Genomic DNA, 26693 nt, shown 5'->3' with positions numbered 1-26693 from the left:
CTGGTCAGTTGTTGTAGATCTCGGTGCAGTTGGTTGTGTTGGTCCGTGTCATGAGGAGACTTCTTGGGCCACACTTCACCATGAAGCTCTGCGTGAGTCTGATTGTTTTGGGAATTCTCCTACACGACGTCTCTTCCAGTGAGTGATTCATTTATGTAGAATAACCACACGAGTTATGTCCAAGTTTATGATGCACCAGTGTGTTTGAGAACAAGGTTATTTTCCATTTATTGTTTTATTTGTTATTAGGTCATTTTAAACTGGGACGTGGATATAATATAAACTTAACAAACTGAATCATAAATGTTTTTAAAGTTATAAACTCTATAGGCTGTGGTTTGTGTCATGTCCACTGTCCACCTCCTGATGGATTTGGTGCTTCAGTGGATGAAACAAGAAGAATCTGTTGGACTGTTTTAACTCTCACATAAAGTTGTCAAAATAAACTCTTTTATATCTTCTTTTTTCATATAGTCTAATTTAAGAACTGAATCATGAATGTTTAGTCTTAAATGAAATCACCTGCTCTAATGGTTTATTTAATACAGTCTTGTTGTTTTGTTTGTTAAACTTTGAAATGATAATATTTTTGTTACAGTGACTCTGAAGTGTAATAATGTGTTACTTTTTATTTCTTTCACTTGGTCATGTTACAGATGATAGATTAGATCATTGATTAGACAGTGTTAGACTCATTAAAGCAGAAAGACAATGATACACTGTGTTTACTCCATTTACTGCGCACAGCCCAGGTCTAATGTAATAAAAGATTTAAAAAGACAATTAATTAGGCCAATGTATTTCTTATTAATATTAGTATTTTTTATAATGATGTTGTTAGTCTTTTAAAAATGTTATTTAGTTTTAGTTTTTTATGTAGCACTTTGAGATTTGTGTGCAAATGTTAAGTTTGTTAAGAATAAAATATATTATTATTATTATCATCATTATTATTATTGTGTGTCCAAATCTAAACCTTTAAATCATAACTAGGCCTTGTTTTAGTGATGTGATTATTTGCAGTATCATTACTATCTATTAATATGTTTTTCTTTTTCACAGTGATACACTCCATGAAGTATTTCTACACTGGATCGTCTAACGTCCCAAACTTCCCAGAGTTTGTTGCTGTGGGTTTGGTTGATGATGTTCAGATGTTTTATTATGACAGTAACACAAAGAAAGCAGAGCCCAAACAGGACTGGATGAACAAAGTGACAGAAGACGACCCTCAGTACTGGGAGAAACAGCGTCGGGGGTTATTGGGTACCCAGCTGATCTTCAAAGGCAACATTGACATCTTAAAGCAGCGCATGAACCAAACTGGAGGTTTGTCTTTCACTTTTCTCTGTTGACTACATTTTTTCTTTATCCAGTTTGATTTAACTGTAAAGAATATCAAGAAGGGTAAATAAGATTAGTCCGATATTGGCTGTATTTTTTGCCTTTTTAACTTTTAAGCTTAAAAAAATAGAAATACTAAAAAATATCAACCAATTTAAAGGCGTGTTTTTCTTATGAGCTTTTTGTAGTTTTGTCTCTGCTTCTGTTCATTTGTCACAGTCATAGATTTGATCAGACATCCCACCAGCAGGGGGCAGTGTTTGTTCTGATGAGGCTGTGCTGCTCTGGACCTATTGAGAGACTATGGGACAGAGGGACTGCTGAGTGTATAACAGACTGGACACAGTTATGACCCACAACAACCACAGGACAGACACCACTAAAATCCAATGAGACTGTGCCTTTCAAACACATGTCTGTAACATTAGACTACAGTCCTCCTCTTTGACCAACAATCAAACCCCTTTATTCAGTTTTGTTCACTTTTTATGTTGAAAGTTTACTGAAAATGTTTCTAATACAAAAATAACTTTCTATAATGAGAAAACTTTGTCTAAATTAACCTGTTCTTTGTAAATTGTTTTAGGTTAAACTTGTTTCCTTCCTCTTTTCTATTCTTTCATTTTAGTTTACATTTTAATTCAGTCATATTTTCTAAACATTTATCAGCCTAGTTGTTTCTAAACATAAACCACTCCCCAGAAAACTGTCAGATGTGTGTCTATATTAACATGTTGTAATAGTTTAGGTTATTTCCTTCTTTTTAAAATGTTCTTATCTTTAAATTAGTTTTACATTTTCCATTCAACATATTCTCTTAAAATAGTGTATTATTTAACAAACGTACTTTCTTTCAGTCAGAGTTTTCTGTCACTAACGCTCCTATTTACTCCTCATTTGATACATTTTTACATTCAGTGTGTAGTTGAGTTTTTATTTAGATTTTATAACATTACATCCTTAAACTCACCTGTTTGAGGACATAACCTTTTCTTTGCAGTAGCTTTAGGTTCCTTCCTCTTTTTCGTCGCGTTCTCATCCATTCTTTAATTTTAGTTTACATTTTTCATTCTATAATATGTCCCTGAAAACATGAATCTATAGCAGCTGTTTTAAAATGACTCCTCATATAAAAATCACCTCTTGTGTGAATGAACTTGTTATTTTTATTAGTTATAGATGATCTCCTTCCTCTTTTATCAACTGTCTTATTCATTCCTCAGTTTGGTTTATATTTTTCATTCAATAATAACTTCAACTTTTACTCCGTTGTGACAAAATGCCGTGTTAGATTGACCCAAACTCACCGTATAGATTTCCTCTGTCCAGTTTATTTGGATCATTTCCTCGCTCTTATAACAGACCTATATTAATGAATCGCTCTTCTCATTTCTCTCCTCAGCGTTGTCCGTTCTGCTCTTGTTCCTGTCGTGTAGTTTTAGGACAGTGTCTGTAGTTTCTCGGTGTAGACGCGTTAATAAAAGAGCTGCGCAGGTTTTGATTCAGTTTCTCATCCTGCACTGCACCGCCTCTGCCTGTCGCCATGGCATCCACTACGTCTCCGTGGCGATGGCCGGGGCAGTTAACACGAGGAGTTTTGAGTTTGTGTGACTGTGGTTTAATGATGTTTGTTTCTCTCAGGGGCACACATTTACCAGGAGATGTACGGCTGTGAATGGGACAGTGACACCAACAGATTGACTGGATACAGGCAGTATGGCTACGATGGAGAAGATTTCATTGCGTTTGACCTGGAGACAAAAACATGGATCGCACCAAGACAAGAGGCCTTCATCAGCAAACTCAAGTTGGACCAGGATGAAGCTGAAAGAGCTTACATTAAAAACTACCACACCCGGATCTGTCCTGAGTGGCTGCAGAAGTACGTCAGTTATGGGAAGGACACTCTGATGAGAACAGGTAAAATCAACTCACCTACTTCAGTTTTTATTTCTCAAATTCACTCAAACAAACTCCTCTGACACAGTTCTCTCCTTTGTCACTTTCCTTTTGTAACACACTTTTTTTTTTCCCACACAAAACTTGAAAAACAACATATAAATGAGCAAATATTTATTTTGACGTCAAACCAAAAGCAAAATGTAGTTGATAAGTAGTAGTTGAGTTGATAATTTTAGCATATTACATAATCATCATAAATCTCACCAAAATATTACAGTTTTGCATTTTGGAATAAATGGAAGAAAATAAATACAGTAAAAATGAGAAGAAAATAATAATCATAATCATAATATAAACAAAAATTATCAATAAATCAGTAGTAATTATGATAAATGCTAAGTAAGGAAAGTAGAAAAAGCAAGAAAGTAAATAAATAAAAAAAATTAATATTGAAAAATAAGTTAAAAGAAAAAAAAAGAATATTAGACATTAAATTACTGATAACCTGGGAGAGAAAAAAGTAAACATATACATGCATGCGTACATAGTAGTAATTATAGGGTTGGGTTAGGGCAGAAGAGGAGGGTGGGAGTGATGAGAAAAGAAAAAGTAGAAAGAAAGTGTGTGTGTGCAGGGAGGTAAGATCATAGGAAAGGCCTGACTAATTTGAGAGGAATGCTGTAAGCGAGGAGTTGATGGAGGGTCTAAATTGGTACGATGGATGAGGAGGGTGTATTTTCAACAGTGATGGTCCAGAAGAAGGTTTTTCCAACCTAACACACTCCTCTTGTTTCCTCTCCCAGAGCTCCCCACGATCTCCCTCCTGCAGAAGTCGTCCTCGTCCCCGGTCACCTGCCACGCCTCAGGTTTCTACCCCAACAGAGCCATGCTGTTCTGGACTAAAGATGGACACGAGCTCTATGAGGGCGTGGACCCCGGGGAGATCCTGCCCAACCACGACGGGACCTTCCAGAAGAGTGTGGAGCTGGACGTGTCCTCGATCCCATCTGGAGACTGGGGCAGGTACCACTGTGTGTTCCAGCTGTCTGGAGTCAAAGAGGACGTCCTCACAAAACTGGACAAAGCCATGATCAGGACCAACGGTGAGTCTGGGCTTATTTTGTTTTTATGTTTCTTTAACGGCTTAATCATAGTCATCCTCCATTTCCCAATACTCTGGGGTCAAACATGTGGACACACCTCCTCTTTCAATGTCTTTTTCTTTGTTTACCAACAAATGAAAAAGTCACTAAAAAGAATTATAAATAATAATGTGTATAATAATGTGTGTTTTTGTTACATTTTACAGAGAAGTCCAACACTCCTCTGATCATCATTGCTGCTGTGGTCGGTCTCTGTGTGGCTGTGGTGGCTGTTCTTGGGTTTGTCCTGTACAGGAGGAGGGCCGGTAAGACCAAACTGCATTTATCCACTATGTTATCATTTATTCTGTAAATCCACAAAATGTGATTAACTGAGTTCTGTTGTTATTGTTGCAGCCAAACGTCCTCCATCCCGTAAGTTTGAACAAGTTTACCATAGTCCTAATACAGACCCTTATATCACATAATTAAATATCATTTAATTGTGATTGTTAAACTGTGACTGTTTCTTTGCAGCTGTGAGTGATCCAGAGGTCGAGGAGGAGCTTAATCCAAAGTGAGTGAACACAACAGTCGTTAATATGAGATTTCCCTCAAAATAATCATCTTTGTAGAGCTATTTATGACTTAAGGAGGAACGTTTACATGTTTTTATCATCGTCAAGTGTTTTATGTAACTAATTTAGCCACAAAGTGATAAACCATTATCATTTTGTGCTAATCTCAAGCCTGGATAGATGTGAGAAGGTTCCACGAGGAAGGGCATCCAGATTAAAATATAGTGTACTTCAAATCAAGAAAAGACAAAGAACTGTGTTAGAACGCAAAACATGTTGAAGACATCCAGAAACCTCAAAAACACACAGGGAAGAATGTTTCTGATTTGAAATTCTGCAGTTTAATTTGTGTTTTGTTTTCCAGATCTTAAACCCTGTGCAGGAGGAGTGGAGTCTTCCAGTTGGATGCACTTGTTATTCTCAGATGTCATAAACTTTTACAAACCGGATTGATGCTTTAGGCTTTCAAAATGATGACTTATTTTCACTACGCAATTTACAGATGCAAAATTACCTTTCAAATAGAGCTCAGTTAGACACATTACAAATTTATGTTGAACTTGTTTTTGCTAATAGTCAAAGCATCGATCTATTTTCCAGTTGTTCTTCATTCATTTGTCTGGCATTATTAACCATATACACAATAGTTACAATAGTGGTTTCTGCTGAAGGGGATTCTTGGCTCATTATCTACAGTTTTATTGCATCGATTGACTTGTAAATGATCTTAAAATGCACCATATACATATTTGAAGGGAGGAGAGATTAAAAATAAAAGTAATTAATTATATTTAAGTCTCACTGGAGTTTTAAAAAATGTAAAATATAAATACAAACTGTACAACGTGGATTAGATCAAACATAAACTAAACTGTATCAAATGTAGTATTTTTGAAGCCAATATTCAAGAGACATATTCACATGTTTAGTTTAAGAGGGTTTTTTTTGCCATTTTGAAACATAATTAAATAGATGTGGAGTGTCTTCAGTAAAATGGTTCCCTGAAAACAGTTTGATCATGAAGAAGAGAATCCTACAGTTGTCATGATTATTTATCAAAGATGTAAATATGTTTATACAGATTTTTGAAGGTTTTACTTTTCAAATCTGAAGTAGATTAGAGTTTTTTTTGTTTTTTATTTTGAGGGGTTCTTGTTTTAAAATATAGTCTCACAGTTGGGATAGAACATGTTTTGACTTTTGTGAATCTGAAATTTCACTGTTTCCCATGATCTGCTTTTGTTCTGCTGTTTGGATTTTAAATAAAAATTCCCAACTTCAAATGTGGTTGTTGTACCTGATTTCTTTATTTGTTTGTATTTCAGTTCAAAATCGTGCTACTTATTTACACTGTATGGATGTATGGATGTTATAATTTGATATTTGACCTGGAACAATTATGTAAAATGGAAACTAATGATCAGCCCAAAACGTTCACAATGGGCTAATCCTCCAGCTCGTTTCTCCTACTGAGCCACAGACAGGTTGTACATTTCTGTATTAAAGTGTAGGCTCACGACAGAGGGGATATCCAGCCTAAATGTGAAAGAAAATACATCTACATACATATTGTTGTGGTAAAGTTTGTAAACCCCACAGAGCAGCTGGATATACACGAAACACACGACTGTTCTGCTTTGAGCTGATTACAGGTGCAAAGTGAACAAAAGCACTAAAGAACAGTGTTATGATCTTATACATGTCATTAAAGTGAGTGTTGATGACATTTGAGGCTGTTAAAGAGAATTGGGAAACTCCTTTGACTCTCGTGAATGCTCAAAATGAAGGAGAAGACAAAGGGCTAAAGGGCAGAACTGGGATTAGGCCTAAGAATGAAGTTTATTAGACTAGTGAACCTCACATCACTGGGTTTACCACGGCCTTGTGCACCTTTATTTCAGCCTAGAAAGTATTTTTAAAAATGCTAGTAGAATAATAATAATTAGCTGTTTTTCTTCTCCAAAGGCTCCATATTGTTCACAACATGTGTCTGTGAATGGGACAAACTGGAAAGGTTAATGGGTTCAATCAGTTTGGTTACAATGGAGAGGACGACATCGTCTTTAATCTGGAAACTGAAACATGGATCGCCCCAAAACACCAAGCCATGATCACAAAAATGAAATGGGACAGAGACGAGGCAAAAATTCAAAAGGATAAAATGTATTTGACTGGTGTGTGTGTTGACTGGTTAAAGAAGTATCTTGAATTTGGAAAAGAGCCCCTGATGAGAACAGGTATGAATGTGAAGTCAGTTATATCTCCTTTATGCACAAAGCAAGTTTAGAGCAAAACTCATCAACACAAAAACACACAGTGAAATAAAGACATAACTCATTTCAACTTCTGCTATAGTCGTCTCAGCCTCTGTTTATAGGCGCCATTTTGAGTACTTTTCAACACTCAAAAGATGTAATATTTAGTTTTTAATTGTTAATCGCTCTGACAATAGTGATAACATTTCATCACTGACACATGTAGAAAGGAAACTTGTCAAATTAAAAGAATGAATTAAAATGATCATTACTCTATTTATTGATTGATTTGTAATTGTTGATATAAGCTTTTTCTGGTCAGGTAGAAAGAAGAAACAAAACCCAGAATTACTTCCATATATATCAATGAGAACACAATAAAATGTCTGAACTATGTTTTTCACATATTGAATTGGATTTAGATGAAAAAGTTTTCACAGTGACCTTCTCTTACAAGTAACACTGTTTATCTGTAACAGTGGATGTTGTATTTCATATGTAAAGTGTTGAAATTTACATGAGAACAAACATTAGACTTTAGACAGTGGACATTTCTATGAATAAAACAATACATTAATAATATATCTTATCAGTCTTGTTGTTTCCATTAAATACCAAAGTGAAACATCCTAATGGTCATATTCTGTTTGTCAGAGCTCCCCACTATGTCCCTCCTGCAGAAGTCGTTCTCGTCCGCGGTCACCTGCCACGCCTCAGGTTTCTACCCCAACAGAGCCATGCTGTTCTGGACTAAAGATGGACACGAGCTCTATGAGGGCGTGGACCCCGGGGAGATTCTGCCCAACCACGACGGGACCTTCCAGAAGAGTGTGGAGCTGGACGTGTCCTCTGTCCCATCTGGAGACTGGGGCAGGTACCACTGTGTGTTCCAGCTGTCTGGAGTCAAAGAGGACGTCCTCACAAAACTGGACAAAGACAGCATCAGGACCAACGGTGAGTGAAGGGCTGGACAATATGAAACAATTCTAATCACAATTAAAAAAAGAGAAAGAATTCAAACCTGAACTCTGCTCCACTTTTACTGAGGATTGGCTGTAGACGTCTCCATTAAAAAACACAACGCTGATCAATCATTGATGATTATAAAACACTAAATCTCACCCTGTTCAAATTCAGTGAACTGTACAGCCCTAATGGTGAGTGACAGAAACAGCCTCCACTGTACTGTATGTGGCTCAGCGGTAGATCTGTAGTGGACATGCATCATAATCTGCCACTCCAAATGTTTCTCTCTGTCTCACATTTATTGTCCTGACTAGTGTTTTGATACTAACATGTCAAACTTGATTTTGATACTAAGAAAAAGCCTCGATATCAGATTCCAGCTTTAGCATGTTCGACTATTATATATTTTCTTAAATATCCTTAAAACTATTCCAGAAATATCAAAGTTTGTTGTACGTATGTGACTGACATTAACGACTCTTGTCTTGACAAAACCTGCAATCTTTGTATTTCTCTTTTCTTTCAACAGAGAGGAAAATGCACATGTCTCCCATCAGTATAACTGTCTGCATAATCCCTGCACTCGTGGTCTCTGTTGCTCTGCTGTGCGCTGTTGTCCTCTTCCTCAAAATCAAGAACTATGGGACAGAGGGTAAATGCAAAATGGATCTTTTATTTTTCTACTATATTTGTATTTGTGCTAAATGTGATTATTTTCTTATTTCAGCAAAATCTCCACTATATCGTGAGTAATATTTGATAATTCCAACATGATTTGGTTTGATTCTCTGCAGTTTTGACTTGAGTTTGTGTTGTATGTGTTTATTTGCAGCTCCATCTTACTCTGAGGTTGAATCTCATCCTAAAGCCTGAATAAGCAACACACATATTGCACTAACACTTTACAGTCCTGGTTTTAGCCCAGTTTAGTCCTAAAGTAGACTTGGTTTGGTCCTGTTCAGGTCCTGATTTAGTCTAGTTCTGGTTTAAGTTCAGGGTTTAGTCCCAGTTTAGGGCTGCAACAATTAATCAGAATAATCATAAATGACTTCTTAAAATCATGGACTAGTTTAATAATCGTTAATATTTTTCTGGAGCATAAACAGACATGTACCAGGAAAACATTTGATCACAAAGGAAACAGCACCATTATTAAATCAAAATGAGACGGGAAGAAAGTTTATTTTGAGATATTGTGGCTTGTCGACTGCTAAAATAATAGTTGCAGCTCTACAGTTTTGAACGTTGCAGTGTGAAGCGTTAGTGGTTAAACAGAGTGGAACATCTTATCTGCTGCAGCGCGGGTTTGAGTCTCCATCGTTTGGCCAAAAGTCTCTACCACTGTATTCTCGGATACTCTGTTGTGTCAATAAACCCTAAAATGGTCCAGAAATAATAAAAAACACACATGGAGAACTTAGTTACAGCTTAATAATGTCATTGTATCTTTTTAAGTTAAGACGACTGTAGTGGACACTTCTTAAGCTTTAATAAAATATATTTAATAGCTTTAAACAAAATAATCTTTACTTCTTCTGGGTATATGGCTCTCACATTCATAAAACAGGGTGATTTTTACTGGACAGTTAGAAACCACAGTGTTGTAACAGCTTGTTTGTGAAATAATAATAAATAGATGAAAATAGACAGTGAGCGGTGCCACAAACAGGGACAGTGATGTAGTGATTGTCAGTGTTTGCATGTTCTCCCTGTGTCTGGGTGATGTCCTTTGAGTACCGGTACTCTGCTTTACCTTATCAACCTGAACATACACAATAGACCCCTCCTCCAGCTAAAGTCGTCCTGACCGAGCCTAAGTCGAGATGTGGAGATGGTCCCTGGTTGTGCCCTGTGGCCCCTGCTCCTGACAGCAGCATTGAAGCAGCATTGACCTGAGTGGACAGGGACACTCAAGTATATCTTAAACTTAACTTGGCCTTGTTTTTCTCACATTGGTCGAGTGCTTTATAACATCAAGTTGTAGTTTTATGCTGAATTCCCATCATTAGTTCATCATATCCACTTTGACATATTGGGGGTCGTGTTTAGTGAAACTTCATTTTGTAACTGTGCAGTGTCTGAAACGTAAGACCTCAAGTGCTCTCATTGTGTTTCCCTGCATGAATAAAGATAAAGAAAGAAGAAAGAAAGGCTTTTTAGTGGTGAACTCCATCGAGACGTATATAAAAACCACTCAGCACATTTTAGACGCTCTTGCACTTTTCACTCATTCTGTTTTTGCTCTTGTTTGTGAGTTTTATGCAGTGGAACAAATATATTTATAAGAGATCAACCAATATGTTTTTGTTCATGGTCGATTATTTAGAGTCAGAGTCTGCCCATATTTTGGATTATTTTCCCCAGATTATATCATTTAACTTGGCTACAAACCCCCACAGTCCTGTTTTACTGCACACTGGAGTACAGAGCTGTGTAGTCATGTTTTGTGCACTTGTCTTTTCGCTCTGTTCACATAAGAATATTCATGTTCTTTATGCGTCGACTCAAACGAAATATAGGTGAAATAGGTGATATGTTAAAAACTGCAAATATCGGCACCTCGATCTATCTCAAATATTGATCCAAATGTAGATGAACATTTATTGGTGTTTATTTTAAAAAGTGAATATTGTTGCTTTGATGTGAAGTTACCAGTTACTGCCTTTGTGTCCTACGTCCATGTAATGCTGCGTATAAATAAACTAGTTAAATCTGTAGTTGTGATGATATTTTTGGAGCGTTTTGTTTTGTGTAAGTGATAAACAGCAGCACTGATCATCCTCCTTCAATAATAACACTGTATTGGTTTTCACTGGAGGAGGCCTGTCTTTTGTCTTTCAATCCACTTTTTATGGAGGAAATACGACAATTTATAAACAGTTTCCAAAGTGTCCTTCTACTGAAACACACTTAACATCATTATATTTAAGATTTTACATGTACATTACATTTTTTACCCCCAGTTTGGCCGTTTTTTAGTTTTAACATTGTACTTCCTGGTTGGAGATCATGACATCACACTAGGAAGTTTCATAACTGTTACCTAGCAACCATGTGGCATATGGTCCAAAACTCCTCTAATGTACACACACATTATTTTTGACTAATAAAGATATAAGAAAACACATTTATTTTGTTGAAATAATGTGTTTCTTCTGTGTAAATTGTGCCAAACTTGGATATAATTCTCTCTAGTGGTGTCATCGATTTGCTTTAAGACTCTCTACTTTCTGTCATTTTCAGCATGTTATTCAACTTTTCTTTGCAAGTTTCAGGCTGGGGGTCCAGAGGTGCAGGTGGGGACTGGGTTAAAGGCAAACAGCTTCCACAAATAACGACACAAACACCTGGACATTGAACAACTGTAGCACAAAAACACTGAAAAAAGTGAACTTGTCTTGTGGAGTCAAACACATCTACTAACTGGAGTCATATCAACGACGAACTGGTGAGAAGAGGATGAAAAACTAAACTTCTTATACTGCAGGGAATGAGGGAAACTGGTCCAGGTGCTCCAGCGTTCAGATCAGGTAAGACGACACCCAGGTGGGAGGAGACACAGACAACACAGAAGAGACAACAGGAAGAACAGCAGAAGATCCTGACACAACGGCACAAAAACAAACAGCAAAACAAGTCTTTTTGTGGAAATAAAAGCTCCTTTAACTGAATAAATGAAACAACAGTTAAATTTTCTTTAATTAAACCAAAAACATATCGAATCAACAGCAGCAATGTTTCCCTTTTGTCAGTGTATGTCAAACCAGTATAATACAAACACTGAATAAATAAATATATAAACATAAAACAGACGACTCACAATGTTCCTTTCATCTCAGTGTGAGGCTGAAGACAGTTTTATTTTACACACACACTGCTGTTCAGCCTCAGTTTGGCTTCATTTGTTTGGATTTCATGGTAAACAAAAGTGTGTAAAGTGAAAGGACTCAGTATCTGGTGTTACATTTCTGACATCAACATTTTAGTTTAAAGGTCAAATCCGAGGTCTATACTCAGCAAATCAGTCAGACCTGGTCCTCCTAAATATGTACTTCATCTTATACCTACTGCACTGTTACCAATAGAGTATTAGTCCACAGGAAACTTGGAGAACATAGTAGACTTACTTACACATGATAATAAGGTAGGATTAAAAACAGCCTACTCCTGTTCAAACACTGATTTGTTAAGTGCTCACACAGACACAAACATGCATATTACTGTAAGAGGATGTAAACAGATTGTGTGTCTGCTGCTCTACTCAAGGGAAATACTTCAAGGCTCTGAAAGTTCAGTCTTGTTTTGACTGAATTAGAGAATCATTTAAGACTTCATAAACTATAGCCCAGTCTACTGCCCTCAGGTAATAGTCCAGCTCTTCTCAAATGTGAGGTAACAATAAATGACCAAAAGCAGCTTCCCATCACTTATTAAAATGCTGCTGTGCTGACATTACTGACAGTATTAATGACCCAAAACACGACACATCAGTGTAAAAACATTGAAACATTAGAAACTGCGCCATCAAACTTACTTTCTCTTTCACTTCTAACGTTTGAGAGTCACATTTACCCAGATACTGAATGATGATTGGTCTAAATAGAGTAAATAGGCCCCGCCCCCTCTCTGTCCTCTCTGGTCTTATAGGTTCACGCGCTCCTCTGGTCAGTTGTTCAGTGCAGTTGGTTGTGTTGGTCCGTGTCATGAGGAGACTTCTTGGGCCACACTTCACCATGAAGCTCTGCGTGAGTCTGACTGTTTTGGGAATTCTCCTACACGACGTCTCTTCCAGTGAGTGATTCATTTATGTAGAACAACCACACAGTTTATTTACCAGTGTTGTTAAACACAACAGGAAACAATCAGATACTTTTCATTTCTTGACCATATATTTGAGATTAGGGCGAGTTATTTAATATGTTCAAGTGGGATAATCAATAACTAATGTAGATAGAGTTCAGAACAGTAAACTATTAAAGTTTTCAAAACTGAAAAGCTCATAACCATGTGTGTAATGTGAACTTGACCTGTGAGTATTCTCTCTACAGTGGATTTCATTATTAAAGAAAATAAACAAAACAATACAAATCTTAAATTATTTTCCAGTAGAATAAGTGAATTCAAATGTTCAAAAATAAACATTAAGAACATAATCTCAACTGACTATGTCTGTCTACAAGGTTTCAGCAACAGCTTCAGTTTGAATTGAGGGAAAATTTTATCTGGTGTTTTAGATAAAAAATCAGTCAACAGCAGCGACAGGCCTACAACATGTGTTTTGCTTTATTTTATTTTGAAATAAATGTATTCAATAATTTTCAAGCGCCTCAAAACCTTATTTTGCCCACAGCCTCCCTACTTTTATTTTCATTTTGTTTTAGGCCTATACCTCAACCAACCACTTGAGGTCATATTCCCCCAAACAATTTCTCTTTAATTTAAAGCTGCTTGAACTGAAGATTTAAATGTGAACATTAAAATGGCCTTCTATCCTTTAATCGTATTGATACATTTTGATCTGTATTTACTTACAGTAACCTTGTATTAACTTTATTTTTTTCTGTTTTTACAGCAATTCATTCACTGAAGTATTTCTACACTGCTTCATCTGGAGTCCCCAATTTCCCAGAGTATGTGTCTGTTGGGTTGGTCGACGACATTCAGTTTATTCAGTGCGACAGTGTGACCAAGAAACAGCATCTCAAACAGGACTGGATGAAGAAAGTGACAGAAGACGACCCTCAGTACTTGGACACACAGACTCAGATCTGTTTGGGTAACCAGCAGACCTTCAAAGGCAACATTGACACCGCAAAGCGGCGCATGAACCAAACTGGAGGTTTGTCTTTCACTTTTCAGATTTTATAGTTTCTTTTTCTTAATGTGTTTAAAAACAGATGGAGTTGATAAAACAGTAAACCTGAAATAGTTTACACATAATTAAATCATTATTTGAAAAAGAAAAAAGGCAGTGTTGAATTATTAATACTTTTAAATGTTTACCATTGTCTTGGACGGTCAAAAACAGAAAAGAGGCTTCAGTTTATCTGTTGTGGGCTGCCAACAATTTTTTAGAAACATTTCAAACATTCTTCAAATTTTGTAAACCAATATATATTTTTTTTTATTAAATCTATTTTATTTTTAAATCATAAAACAGTTAGTAGAGAGTTTATTAAGAGTCAGGTTTTCACAGTAAATACAATAATATATTTGAAGTAGTTTAGTGTAAATGTAGAAATGATTTTTTCACTAACTGTATGTGAAGAAGAGCATTATTATTATTGTTCAGTTGATTTAATATAAAACTGAATAAATAATGAATAAATAATAATAATCCAGGCTTCACTTCTCTTGAGTTTAGTCTGTCACTGTTCAAAGGTTTATCAGATGTTCTACCAGCAGGGGGCAGTGTGCATGAGGTCTGATGAGGCTCTGCTGCTCTTAAAGGGCGCCCCCTATGGTCCCAAAACCAGAGGACGTCCCAAAGTCATGACAGAGACAGACCTTTAAAAACACTTCTATAAAACATCACACTTCAGTCTTTATCCTAGAAGGAATTTTGGACAAAAGTTATTAAGTTTATGTTGCCCATATTAACTCTGAAATAGTATTATTATTTTTAAACATTTATCTCCGTGTTGTTTCAGATTTTAAAAAGCAGTAAACGGCTGACTGAGTTGTGTAAACTGGTCCAATAAAGTTATTTATTTCTTTTACCAACTTTTTTATCTATTCCTCAGTTTTGTTTCAGTTCCAACTCAAACTTTTATTTAGTTGTTACAAAGTATAAATAAACTATAATATGACGTACTTCTTCCTCCTCATTTGATGTTTACATTTTTCTTTTGATACAGTTGAGTTTTTATTTAGATTTTATAACATTACATCCTTAAACTCACCTGTTTGAATAGAAAACCTTTTCTTTGTTACAGCTTTAGGTTCCTTCCTGTTTTACTTGTGTTTTCATCTATTGTTTCATTTTAGTTTACATTTTAATTCAGTCATATTTTCTAAACATTTATCAGCCTAGTTGTTTCTAAACATAAACCACTCCCCAGAAAACTGTCAGATGTGTGTCTATATTAACATGTTGTAATAGTTTAGGTTATTTCCTTCTTTTTTAAACGTTCTTATCCTTAAATTAGTTTTACATTTTCCATTCAACATATTCTCTTAAAATAGTCTATTATTTAACAAACGTACTTTCTTTCAGTCAGAGTTTTCTGTCACTAACGCTCCTATTTACTCCTCATTTGATACATTTTTACATTCAGTGTGTAGTTGAGTTTTTATTTAGATTTTATAACATTACATCCTTAAACTCACCTGTTTGAGGACATAACCTTTTCTTTGCAGTAGCTTTAGGTTCCTTCCTCTTTTTCGTGGCATTCTCATCCATTCTTTAATTTTAGTTTACATTTTTCATTCTATAATATGTCCCTGAAAACATGAATCTATAGCAGCTGTTTTAAAATGACTCCTCATATAAAAATCACCTCTTGTGTGAATGAACTTGTTATTTTTATTACAGTTATAGATGATCTCCTTCTTCTTTTATCAACTGTCTTATTCATTCCTCAGTTTGGTTTATATTTTTCATTCAATAATAACTTCAACTTTTACTCCGTTGTGACAAAATGCCGTGTTAGATTGACCCAAACTCACCGTATAGATTTCCTCTGTCCAGTTTATTTGGATCATTTCCTCGCTCTTATAACAGACCTATATTAATGAATCGCTCTTCTCATTTCTCTCCTCAGTGTTGTCCGTTCTGCTCTTGTTCCTGTCGTGTAGTTTTAGGACTGTCTGTAGTTTCTCGGTGTAGACGCGTTAATAAAAGAGCTGCGCAGGTTTTGACTCAGTTTCCCATCCTGCACTGCACCGCCTCTGCCTGTCGCCATGGCGTCCACTACGTCTCCGTGGCGATGCCCGGGGCAGTTAACACGAGGAGTTTTGAGTTTGTGTGACTGTGGTTTAATGATGTGTGTTTCTCTCAGGGGCACACATTGTCCAGTTCATGTACGGCTGTGAATGGGACAGTGAGACCAACAGATTGACTGGACACTGGCAGTTTGGCTACGATGGAGAAGATTTCATTGCGTTTGACCTGGAGACAAAAACATGGACCGCACCAAGACAAGAGGCCTTCATCACCAAACTCAAGTGGGACCAGGAAGAAGCTGCCAATGTTGGGAGAAAACACTACCTCACCCAGATCTGTCCTGAGTGGCTGCAGAAGTACGTCAGTTATGGGAAGGACACTCTGATGAGAACAGGTAAAATCAACTCACCTGGTTCAGTTTTTTATTTCTCAAATTCACTCAAACAAACTCCTCTGACACAGTTCTCTCCTTTGTCACTTTCCTTTTGTAACACACTTTTTTTTCCCCCACAAAACTTGAAAAACAACATATAAATGAGCAAATATTTATTTTGACGTCAAACCAAAAGCAAAATGTGATAAATTCAGTTGATAATTTTAGCATATTACATAATCATCATAAATCTGACCAAAATATTACAGTTTTGCATTTTGAGTGTAATAAATGAAAATAGTGTGTCATTTAAATGTTTCTGGATAATAATAATAATAATAATAATAATAATAATAATAATAATAATGATAATAATAATAATAATAATAATAATAATAATAATAATAATAATAATAATAATAATGATAATAATAATAATAATGATAATAATTAGTATTTCCTCTTGTTTTTGTATTTTTCCTCATCATTTCCTCGTTGTATGTTTTAGTTTGTAGTTTGCACACAAATATAAAATGACTATTGTGATTTTGATTATTCTGTGAAAAACATGACGATTTATGAAATATTCCTGATTCTCGACGCCGTGACCAAACTACAGTGCAATCCTTCATTCACTTTGATTCACATCGACTGAGAGACTCGTCGAGTTTGTGAGCAGCTTTATAAAGTTAAAGTCACATATAAAATAGATTAAAAAGTTCTATTGTTTAGGATTATGGGTTTTGGATGTTGAATCTCACTTTTATTATTTTTTGTTACTTCTTTTTCTATTGTGACCTGAATAATCACAATTATTAATGAACCAAATGATCTTGACGTCCATAGTACACACATGACCTCAGCTGTGCCGGACACACTCCTCTTTTTCTTTTTTATTGTGATATTAGAGACAATACAAACAATTAAAGACATTAGACATTTTGACTTGAGGGAGAGGGGGGCGTACATCCAGGTGTGAAGGAGGGACGAGACGAGAAGAACGACATCTGTTCTTCTTCTCGTCTTATGTAAGAGTGTAAGTGTGTGTGTGTGTGTGTGTGTGCGCGTGTGTGTGTTCGTGAGGGGGGGTTAAGTAATAAAACAGAAAAAGAAAACTAAAGAAATGAGAAGAAAATGACAAAACATTTAGAAAGAAGAGGAAAAGTAAATAATTTAGAGAGGTTTCAATTTTTTTTTAAATTTATTTTTTCCCTCTTCTTCTCCTGAACCGTTTGTTAATTGTTGGATACTCGATTGTGCGGCAGCTCTCTGACCTGATGGGGAGTTGCTCTGTCTCATCTGTTGAGGCCTGGCACACTTTTTATTTATTTATTTTTTCATTTAAATTTATTTTTTAATTATAGGGTTCAGACAAAGGCAGTGAGGGGGCGGGTACATAGTCAGAAATTACTGATACTGATTAAAGTGAATGAGTTGTTTTGATAATATAATGATTGTTACTCAAAAATAATAATAAAAAATAATAATAATTAAAAAAAAATCATTAAGAAATAAAAAAAAACAAACAGATTAAGACAAAAAAGTGAAGCATTGATAGTAGTGTGGGTGGAGTATGAGCAAAGAAGAGAGTGGGTCAAATATTGTATAACTTTACCTCTAAACACAATTTACCATTATTTAACAACCATAATAATAAAAATAACAACAACAACAACAACAACAACAACAATAATAATAATAATCATAATAATTCAAACAAAATAATGTTTTCTGCACTTCAAAAAATAAATAATAAAAATAAAATAATATACTAAATAAGTATAATAATTCTAACAATAATAATAATAATAATAATAATCATAATAATTAAAACAAGTAAAGTTTGCTGTGCCTCAAAAAAAAAAAAAAAAAAAAATGGAAGAAAATAAATAAAATAAAAATAATGAGAAGAACATAATATAGTAAATAATAATAATAATATAAAGAAAAATTAATGGATAAATCAATAGTAATTATGATAAATGCTAAGTAAGGAAAGTAGAAAAAGCAAGAAAGTAAACATTTAAAAAAGAAAAATAATAGTGAAAAATAAGTGAAAAGAAAAAAAATTGAATGAATAATTAGTAAATAATAATAATAATAATAATACATGCATACATAGTAATTATAGGGTCGGGTTAGGGCAGAAGAGGAGGGTGGGAGTGATGAGAAAAGAAAGAGAAAGGAGAAAGAGAAAAAAAAGTGTGTGTGTGCAGGGAGGTAAGATCATAGGAAAGGCCTGACTAATTTGAGAGGAATGCTGTAAGCGAGGAGTTGATGGAGGGTCTAAATTGGTACGATGGATGAGGAGGGTGTATTTTCAACAGTGATGGTCCAGAAGAAGGTTTTTCCAACCTAACACACTCCTCTTGTCTCTTCTCCCAGTGCTCCCCACTATCTCCCTCCTGCAGAAGTCGTCCTCGTCCCCGGTCACCTGCCACGCCTCAGGTTTCTACCCCAACAGAGCCATGCTGTTCTGGACTAAAGATGGACACGAGCTCTATGAGGGCGTGGACCCCGGGGAGATCCTGCCCAACCACGACGGGACCTTCCAGAAGAGTGTGGAGCTGGACGTGTCCTCGATCCCATCTGGAGACTGGGGCAGGTACCACTGTGTGTTCCAGCTGTCTGGAGTCAAAGAGGACGTCCTCACAAAACTGGACAAAGCCGTGATTAGGACCAACGGTGAGTCTGGGCTTATTTTGTTTTTATTTTATGTTTCTTTAACGGCTTAATCATAGTCATCCTCCATTTCCAAATACTCTGGAGTCAAACATGTGGACACGCCTCCTCTTTCAATGTCTTTTTCTTTGTTTACCAACAAATGAAAAAGTCACTAAAAAGAATTATAAATAATAATGTGTGTTTTTGTTACATTTTACAGAGAAGTCCAACACTTCTCTGATCATCATTGCTGCTGTGGTCGGTCTCTGTGTGGCTGTGGTGGCTGTTCTTGGGTTTGTCCTGTACAGGAGGAGGGCCGGTAAGACCAAACTGCATTTATCCACTATGTTATCATTTATTCTGTAAATCCACAAAATGTGATTAACTGAGTTCTGTTGTTATTGTTGCAGCCAAACGTCCTCCATCCCGTAAGTTTGAACAAGTTTACCATAGTCCTAATACAGACCCTTATATCACATAATTAAATATCATTTAATTGTGATTGTTAAACTGTGACTGTTTCTTTGCAGCTGTGAGTGATCCAGAGGTCGAGGAGGAGCTTAATCCAAAGTGAGTGAACACAACAGTCGTTAATATGAGATTTCCCTCAAAATAAACATCTTTGTAGAGCTATTTATGACTTAAGGAGGAACGTTTACATGTTTTTATCATCGTCAAGTGTTTTATGTAACTAATCTAGCCACAAAGTGATAAACCAATATCATTTTGTGCTAATCTCAAGCCTGGATAGATGTGAGAAGGTTCCACGAGGAAGGGCATCCAGATTAAAATATAGTGTACTTCAAATCTAGAAAAGGCAAAAAACTGTGTTAAAACGCAAACAAATGTTGAGGACATCCAGAAACCTCAAAAACACACAGGGAAGAATGTTTCTGATTTGAAATTCTGCAGTGTAATTTGTGTTTTGTTTTCCAGATCTTAAACCCTGTGCAGGAGGAGTGGAGTCTTCCAGTTGGATGCACTTGTTATTCTCAGATGTCATAAACTTTTACAAACCGGATTGATGCTTTAGGCTTTCAAAATGATGACTTATTTTCACTACGCAATTTACAGATGCAAAATTACCTTTCAAATAGAGCTCAGTTAGACACATTACAAATTTATGTTGAACTTGTTTTTGCTAATAGTCAAAGCATCGATCTATTTTCCAGTTGTTCTTCATTCATTTGTCTGGCATTATTAACCATATACACAATAGTTACAATAGTGGTTTCTGCTGAAGGGGATTCTTGGCTCATTATCTACAGTTTTATTGCATCGATTGACTTGTAAATGATCTTAAAATACATCATATACATATTTGAAGGGAGGAGACATTAAAAATAAAAGTAATTAATTATATTTAAGTCTCACTGGAGTTTTAAACAAACGTAGAATATAAATACAAACTGTACAAAGTGGATTAGATCAAACATAAACTAAACTGTATCAAATGTAGTATTTTTGAAGCCAATATTCAAGAGACATATTCACATGTTTAGGTTAAGAGGGGTTTTTTTTTGCCATTTTGAAACATAATTAAATAGATGTGGAGTGTCTTCAGTAAAATGGTTCCCTGAAAACAGTTTGATCATGAAGAAGAGAATCCTACAGTTGTCATGATTATTTATCAAAGATGTAAATATGTTTATACAGATTTTTGAAGAATTTACTTTTCAAATGTGAAGTAGATTAGAGGGTTTTTTATTTTTTATTTTGAGGGGTTCTTGTTTAAAAATATAGTCTCACAGTTGGGATAGAACATGTTTTGACTTTTGTGAATCTGAAATTTCACTGTTTCCCATGATCTGCTTTTGTTCTGCTGTTTGGATTTTAAATACAAATTCCCAACTTCAAATGTGGTTGTTGTACTTGATTTCTTCATTTGTTTTTATATTTCAGTTCAAAAACGTGCTACTTATTTACACTGTATGGATGTATGGATGTTATAATTTGATATTTGACCTGGAACAATTATGTAAAATGGAAACTAATGATCAGCCCAAAAAGTTCACAATGGGCTAATCCTCCAGCTCGTTTCTCCTACTGAGCCACAGACAGGTTGTACATTTCTGTATTAAAGTGTAGGCTCACGACAGAGGGGATATCCAGCCTAAATGTGAAAGAAAATACATCTACATACATATTGTTGTGGTAAAGTTTGTAAACCCCACAGAGCAGCTGGATATACACGAAACACACGACTGTTCTGCTTTGAGCTGATTACAGGTGCAAAGTGAACAAAAGCACTAAAGAACAGTGTTATGATCTTATACATGTCATTAAAGTGAGTGTTGATGACATTTGAGGCTGTTAAAGAGAATTGGGAAACTCCTTTGACTCTCGTGAACGCTCAAAATGAAGGAGAAGACAAAGGGCTAAAGGGCAGAACTGGGATTAGGCCTAAGAATGAAGTTTATTAGACTAGTGAACCTCACATCACTGGGTTTACCACGGCCTTGTGCACCTTTATTTCAGCCTAGAAAGTATTTTTAAAAATGCTAGTAGAATAATAATAATTAGCTGTTTTTCTTCTCCAAAGGCTCCATATTGTTCAGAACATGTGTCTGTGAATGGGACAAACTGGAAAGGTTAATGGGTTCAATCAGTTTGGTTACAATGGAGAGGACGACATCGTCTTTAATCTGGAAACTGAAACATGGATCGCCCCAAAACACCAAGCCATGATCACAAAAATGAAATGGGACAGAGACGAGGCAAAAATTCAAAAGGATAAAATGTATTTGACTGGTGTGTGTGTTGACTGGTTAAAGAAGTATCTTGAATTTGGAAAAGAGCCCCTGATGAGAACAGGTATGAATGTGAAGTCAGTTATATCTCCCTTATGCACAAAGCAAGTTTAGAGCAAAACTCATCAACACAAAAAGTGAGTGAAATAAAGACATAACTCATTTCAACTTTTGTTATAGTCGTTTCAGTCTTCTGTTTATAGGCGCCATTTTGAGTACTTTTCAACACTCAAAAGATGTAATATTTAGTTTTGTATGGTTAATTGCTCTGACAATGATGATAACTTTTCATCACTGACACATGTAGAAAGGAAACTTGTCAAATTAAATGAATGAATTAAAATGATAATTACTCTGTTTATTGATTGATTTGTAATTGGTTGACATCAGCATTTTCTGGTCAAGTAGAAAGAAGAAACAAAACCCAGAATTACTTCCATATATATCAATGAGGACACAATAAAATGTCTGAACTATGTTTTTCACATATTGAATTGGATTTAGATGAAAAAGTTTTCACAGTGACCTTCTCTTACAAGTAACACTGTTTATCTGTGGCAGTGGATGTTGTATTTCATATGTAAAGTGTTGAAATTTACATGAGAACAAACATTAGACTTTAGACAGTGGACATTTCTATGAATAAAACAATACATTAATAATATATCTTATCAGTCTTGTTGTTTCCATTAAATACCAAAGTGAAACATCCTAATGGTCATATTCTGTGTTTGTCAGAGCTCCCCACTATGTCCCTCCTGCAGAAGTCGTCCTCGTCCCCGGTCACCTGCCACGCCTCAGGTTTCTACCCCAACAGAGCCATGCTGTTCTGGACTAAAGATGGACACGAGCTCTATGAGGGCGTGGACCCCGGGGAGATCCTACCCAACCACGACGGGACCTTCCAGAAGAGTGTGGAGCTGGACGTGTCCTCTGTCCCATCTGGAGACTGGGGCAGGTACCACTGTGTGTTCCAGCTGTCTGGAGTCAAAGAGGACGTCCTCACACAACTGGACAAAGACAGCATCAGGACCAACGGTGAGTGAAGGGCTGGACAATATGAGACGATCCTAATCACAATTAAAAAAAGAGAAAGAATTCAAACCTGAACTCTGCTCCACTTTTACTGAGGATTGGCTGTAGACGTCTCCATTAAAAAACACAACGCTGATCAATCATTGATGATTATAAAACACTAAATCTCACCCTGTTCAAATTCAGTGAACTGTACAGCCCTAATGGTGAGTGACAGAAACAGCCTCCACTGTACTGTATGTGGCTCAGCGGTAGATCTGTAGTGGACATGCATCATAATCTGCCACTCCAAATGTTTCTCTCTGTCTCACATTTATTGTCCTGACTAGTGTTTTGATACTAACATGTCAAACTTGATTTTGATACTAAGAAAAAGCCTCGATATCAGATTCCAGCTTTAGCATGTTCGACTATTATATATTTTCTTAAATATCCTTAAAACTATTCCAGAAATATCAAAGTTTGTTGTACGTATGTGACTGACATTAACAACTCTTGTCTTGACAAAACCTGCAATCTTTGTATTTCTCTTTTCTTTCAACAGAGAGGAAAATGCACATGTCTCCCATCAGTATAACTGTCTGCATAATCCCTGCACTCGTGGTCTCTGTTGCTCTGCTGTGCGCTGTTGTCCTCTTCCTCAAAATCAAGAACTATGGGACAGAGGGTAAATGCAAAATGGATCTTTTATTTTTCTACTATATTTGTATTTGTGCTAAATGTGATTATTTTCTTATTTCAGCAAAATCTCCACTATATCGTGAGTAATATTTGATAATTCCAACATGATTTGGTTTGATTCTCTGCAGTTTTGACTTGAGTTTGTGTTGTATGTGTTTATTTGCAGCTCCATCTTACTCTGAGGTTGAATCTCATCCTAAAGCCTGAATAAGCAACACACATTTTGCACTAACACTTTACAGTCCTGGTTTTAGCCCAGTTTAGTCCTAAAGTAGACTTGGTTTGGTCCTGTTCAGGTCCTGATTTAGTCTAGTTCTGGTTTAAGTTCAGGGTTTAGTCCCAGTTTAGGGCTGCAACAATTAATCAGAATAATCATAAATGACTTCTTAAAATCATGGACTAGTTTAATAATCGTTAATATTTTTCTGGAGCATAAACAGACATGTACCAGGAAAACATTTGATCACAAAGGAAACAGCACCATTATTAAATCAAAATGAGACGGGAAGAAAGTTTATTTTGAGATATTGTGGCTTGTCGACTACTAAAATAATAGTTGCAGCTCTACAGTTTTGAACGTTGCAGTGTGAAGCGTTAGTGGTTAAACAGAGTGGAACATCTTATCTGCTGCAGCGCGGGTTTGAGTCTCCATCGTTTGGCCAAAAGTCTCTACCACTGTATTCTCGGATACTCTGTTGTGTCAATAAGCCCTAAAATGGTCCAGAAATAATAAAAAACACACATGGAGAACTTAGTTACAGCTTAATAATGTCATTGTATCTTTTTAAGTTAAGACGACTGTAGTGGACACTTCTTAAGCTTTAATAAAATATATTTAATAGCTTTAAACAAAATAATCTTTACTTCTTCTGGGTATATGGCTCTCACATTCATAAAACAGGATGATTTTTACTGGACAGTTAGAAACCACAGTGTTGTAACAGCTTGTTTGTGAAATAATAATAAATAGATGAAAATAGACAGTGAGCGGTGCCACAAACAGGGACAGTGATGTAGTGATTGTCAGTGTTTGCATGTTCTCCCTGTGTCTGGGTGATGTCCTTTGAGTACTCTGCTTTACCTTATCAACCTGAACATACACAATAGACCCCTCCTCCAGCTAAAGTCGTCCTGACCGAGCCTAAGTCGAGATGTGGAGATGGTCCCTGGTTGTGCCCTGTGGCCCCTGCTCCTGACAGCAGCATTGAAGCAGCATTGACCTGAGTGGACAGGGACACTCAAGTATATCTTAAACTTAACTTGGCCTTGTTTTTCTCACATTGGTCGAGTGCTTTATAACATCAAGTTGTAGTTTTATGCTGAATTCCCATCATTAGTTCATCATATCCACTTTGACATATTGGGGGTCGTGTTTAGTGAAACTTCATTTTGTAACTGTGCAGTGTATGAAACGTAAGACCTCAAGTGCTCTCATTGTGTTTCCCTGCATGAATAAAGATAAAGAAAGAAGAAAGAAAGGCTTTTTAGTAGTGAACTCCATCGAGACGTATATAAAAACCACTCAGCACATTTTAGACGCTCTTGCACTTTTCACTCATTCTGTTTTTGCTCTTGTTTGTGAGTTTTATGCAGTGGAACAAATATATTTATAAGAGATCAACCAATATGTTTTTGTTCATGGTCGATGCCGATTGTTTAGAGTCAGAGTCTGCCCATATTTTGGATTATTTTGCCCAGTTTATATCATTTAACTTGACTACAAACCCCCACAGTCCTGTTTTACTGCACACTGGAGTACAGAGCTGTGTAGTCATGTTTTGTGCACTTGTCTTTTCGCTCTGTTCACATAAGAATATTCACGTTCTTTATGCGTCTGGTCGACTCAAACGGAATATCGGCCTCTGCTGGAGATTTAAGGCCGATAGGTGATAGGTTAAAAACTGCAAATATCGGCACATCGATCTATCTCAAATATTGATCCAAATGTAGATGAACATTTATTGGTGTTTATTTTAAAAAGTGAATATTGTTGCTTTGATGTGAAGTTTCCAGTTACTGCCTTTGTGTCCTACGTCCATGTAATGCTGCGTATAAATAAACTAGTTAAATCTGTAGTTGTGATGATATTTTTGGAGTATTTTGTTTTGTGTAAGTGATAAACAGCAGCACTGATCATCCTCCTTCAATAATAACACTGTATTGGTTTTCACTGGAGGAGACCTGTCTTTTGTCTTTCAATCCACTTTTTATGTAGGAAATACGACAATTTATAAACAGTTTCCAAAGTGTCCTTCTACTGAAACACAGTTAACATCATTATATTTAAGATTTTACATGTACATTACATTTTTTACCCCCAGTTTGGCCATTTTTTAGTTTTAACATTGTACTTCCTGGTTGGAGATCATGACATCACACTAGGAAGTTTCATAACTGTTACCTAGCAACCATGTGGTATATGGTCCAGAACTCTTCTAATGTACACACACATTATTTTTGACCAATAAAGATATAAGAAAACACATTTATTTTGTTGAAATAATGTGTTTCTTCTGTGTAAATTGTGCCAAACTTGGATATAATTCTCTCTAGTGGTGTCATCGATTTGCTTTAGGACTCTCTACTTTCTGTCATTTTCAGCATGTTTTTCAACTTTTCTTTGCAAGTTTCAGGCTGGGGGTCCAGAGGTGCAGGTGGGGACTGGGTTAAAGGCAAACAGCTTCCACAAATAACGACACAAACACCTGGACATTGAACAACTGTAGCACAAAAACACTGAAAAAAGTGAACTTGTCTTGTGGAGTCAAACACATCTACTAACTGGAGTCATATCAACGACGAACTGGTGAGAAGAGGATGAAAAACTAAACTTCTTATACTGCAGACAATGAGGGAAACTGGTCCAGGTGCTCCAGCGTTCAGATCAGGTAAGACGACGCCCAGGTGGGAGGAGACACAGACAACACAGAAGAGACAACAGGAAGAACAGCAGAAGATCCTGACACAACGGCACAAAAACAAACAGCAAAACAAGTCTTTTTGTGGAAATAAAAGCTCCTTTAACTGAATAAATGAAACAACAGTTAAATTTTCTTTAATTAAACCAAAAACATATCAAATCAACAGCAGCAATGTTTCCCTTTTGTCAGTGTATGTCAAACCAGTATAATACAAACACTGAATAAATAAATATATAAACATAAAACAGACGACTCAC

At 36.0% G+C, this 26693-nt stretch overlaps 3 protein-coding genes and 1 pseudogene across 3 annotated transcripts; all 4 read left to right on the top strand.

The window, feature by feature from the left end:
• Nucleotides 1-6189, top strand: LOC117378894 (H-2 class I histocompatibility antigen, Q9 alpha chain-like). The gene is made up of 8 exons (XM_033975583.2): nucleotides 1-138; nucleotides 1063-1329; nucleotides 2986-3264; nucleotides 4050-4349; nucleotides 4556-4654; nucleotides 4746-4763; nucleotides 4866-4905; nucleotides 5271-6189. The coding sequence occupies exons 1-8, from the start codon at nucleotides 51-53 to the stop codon at nucleotides 5275-5277; spliced, it is 1098 nt and encodes a 365-aa protein (XP_033831474.1). The 5' UTR covers nucleotides 1-50; the 3' UTR covers nucleotides 5278-6189.
• Nucleotides 6190-6738: 549 nt separating this feature from the next.
• Nucleotides 6739-9532, top strand: LOC117378333 (major histocompatibility complex class I-related gene protein-like; annotated as a pseudogene).
• Nucleotides 9533-12804: 3272 nt separating this feature from the next.
• LOC117378893 (H-2 class I histocompatibility antigen, Q9 alpha chain-like) lies at nucleotides 12805-21535 on the top strand. The gene is made up of 8 exons (XM_033975582.2): nucleotides 12805-12918; nucleotides 13700-13966; nucleotides 16128-16406; nucleotides 18771-19070; nucleotides 19270-19368; nucleotides 19460-19477; nucleotides 19580-19619; nucleotides 19986-21535. Exons 1-8 carry the CDS (start codon nucleotides 12831-12833, stop codon nucleotides 19990-19992), a joined length of 1098 nt encoding a protein of 365 aa, XP_033831473.1. The 5' UTR covers nucleotides 12805-12830; the 3' UTR covers nucleotides 19993-21535.
• A 72-nt stretch (nucleotides 21536-21607) lies between these two features.
• On the top strand, nucleotides 21608-25959 carry LOC117378896 (major histocompatibility complex class I-related gene protein-like). Its single transcript, XM_033975585.2, has 5 exons — nucleotides 21608-21863; nucleotides 22538-22837; nucleotides 23379-23501; nucleotides 23577-23594; nucleotides 23682-25959. Exons 1-5 carry the CDS (start codon nucleotides 21623-21625, stop codon nucleotides 23720-23722), a joined length of 723 nt encoding a protein of 240 aa, XP_033831476.1. The 5' UTR covers nucleotides 21608-21622; the 3' UTR covers nucleotides 23723-25959.
• The last annotated feature ends 734 nt before the right edge of the window (nucleotides 25960-26693 follow it).

Source organism: Periophthalmus magnuspinnatus, chromosome 11, assembly GCF_009829125.3.
Source record: "Periophthalmus magnuspinnatus isolate fPerMag1 chromosome 11, fPerMag1.2.pri, whole genome shotgun sequence".
NCBI classification, from domain to species: domain Eukaryota; kingdom Metazoa; phylum Chordata; class Actinopteri; order Gobiiformes; family Gobiidae; genus Periophthalmus; species Periophthalmus magnuspinnatus.
Note: the sequence above shows the minus strand (reverse complement) of the source record. Positions and strands in the feature narration are given on the sequence as shown.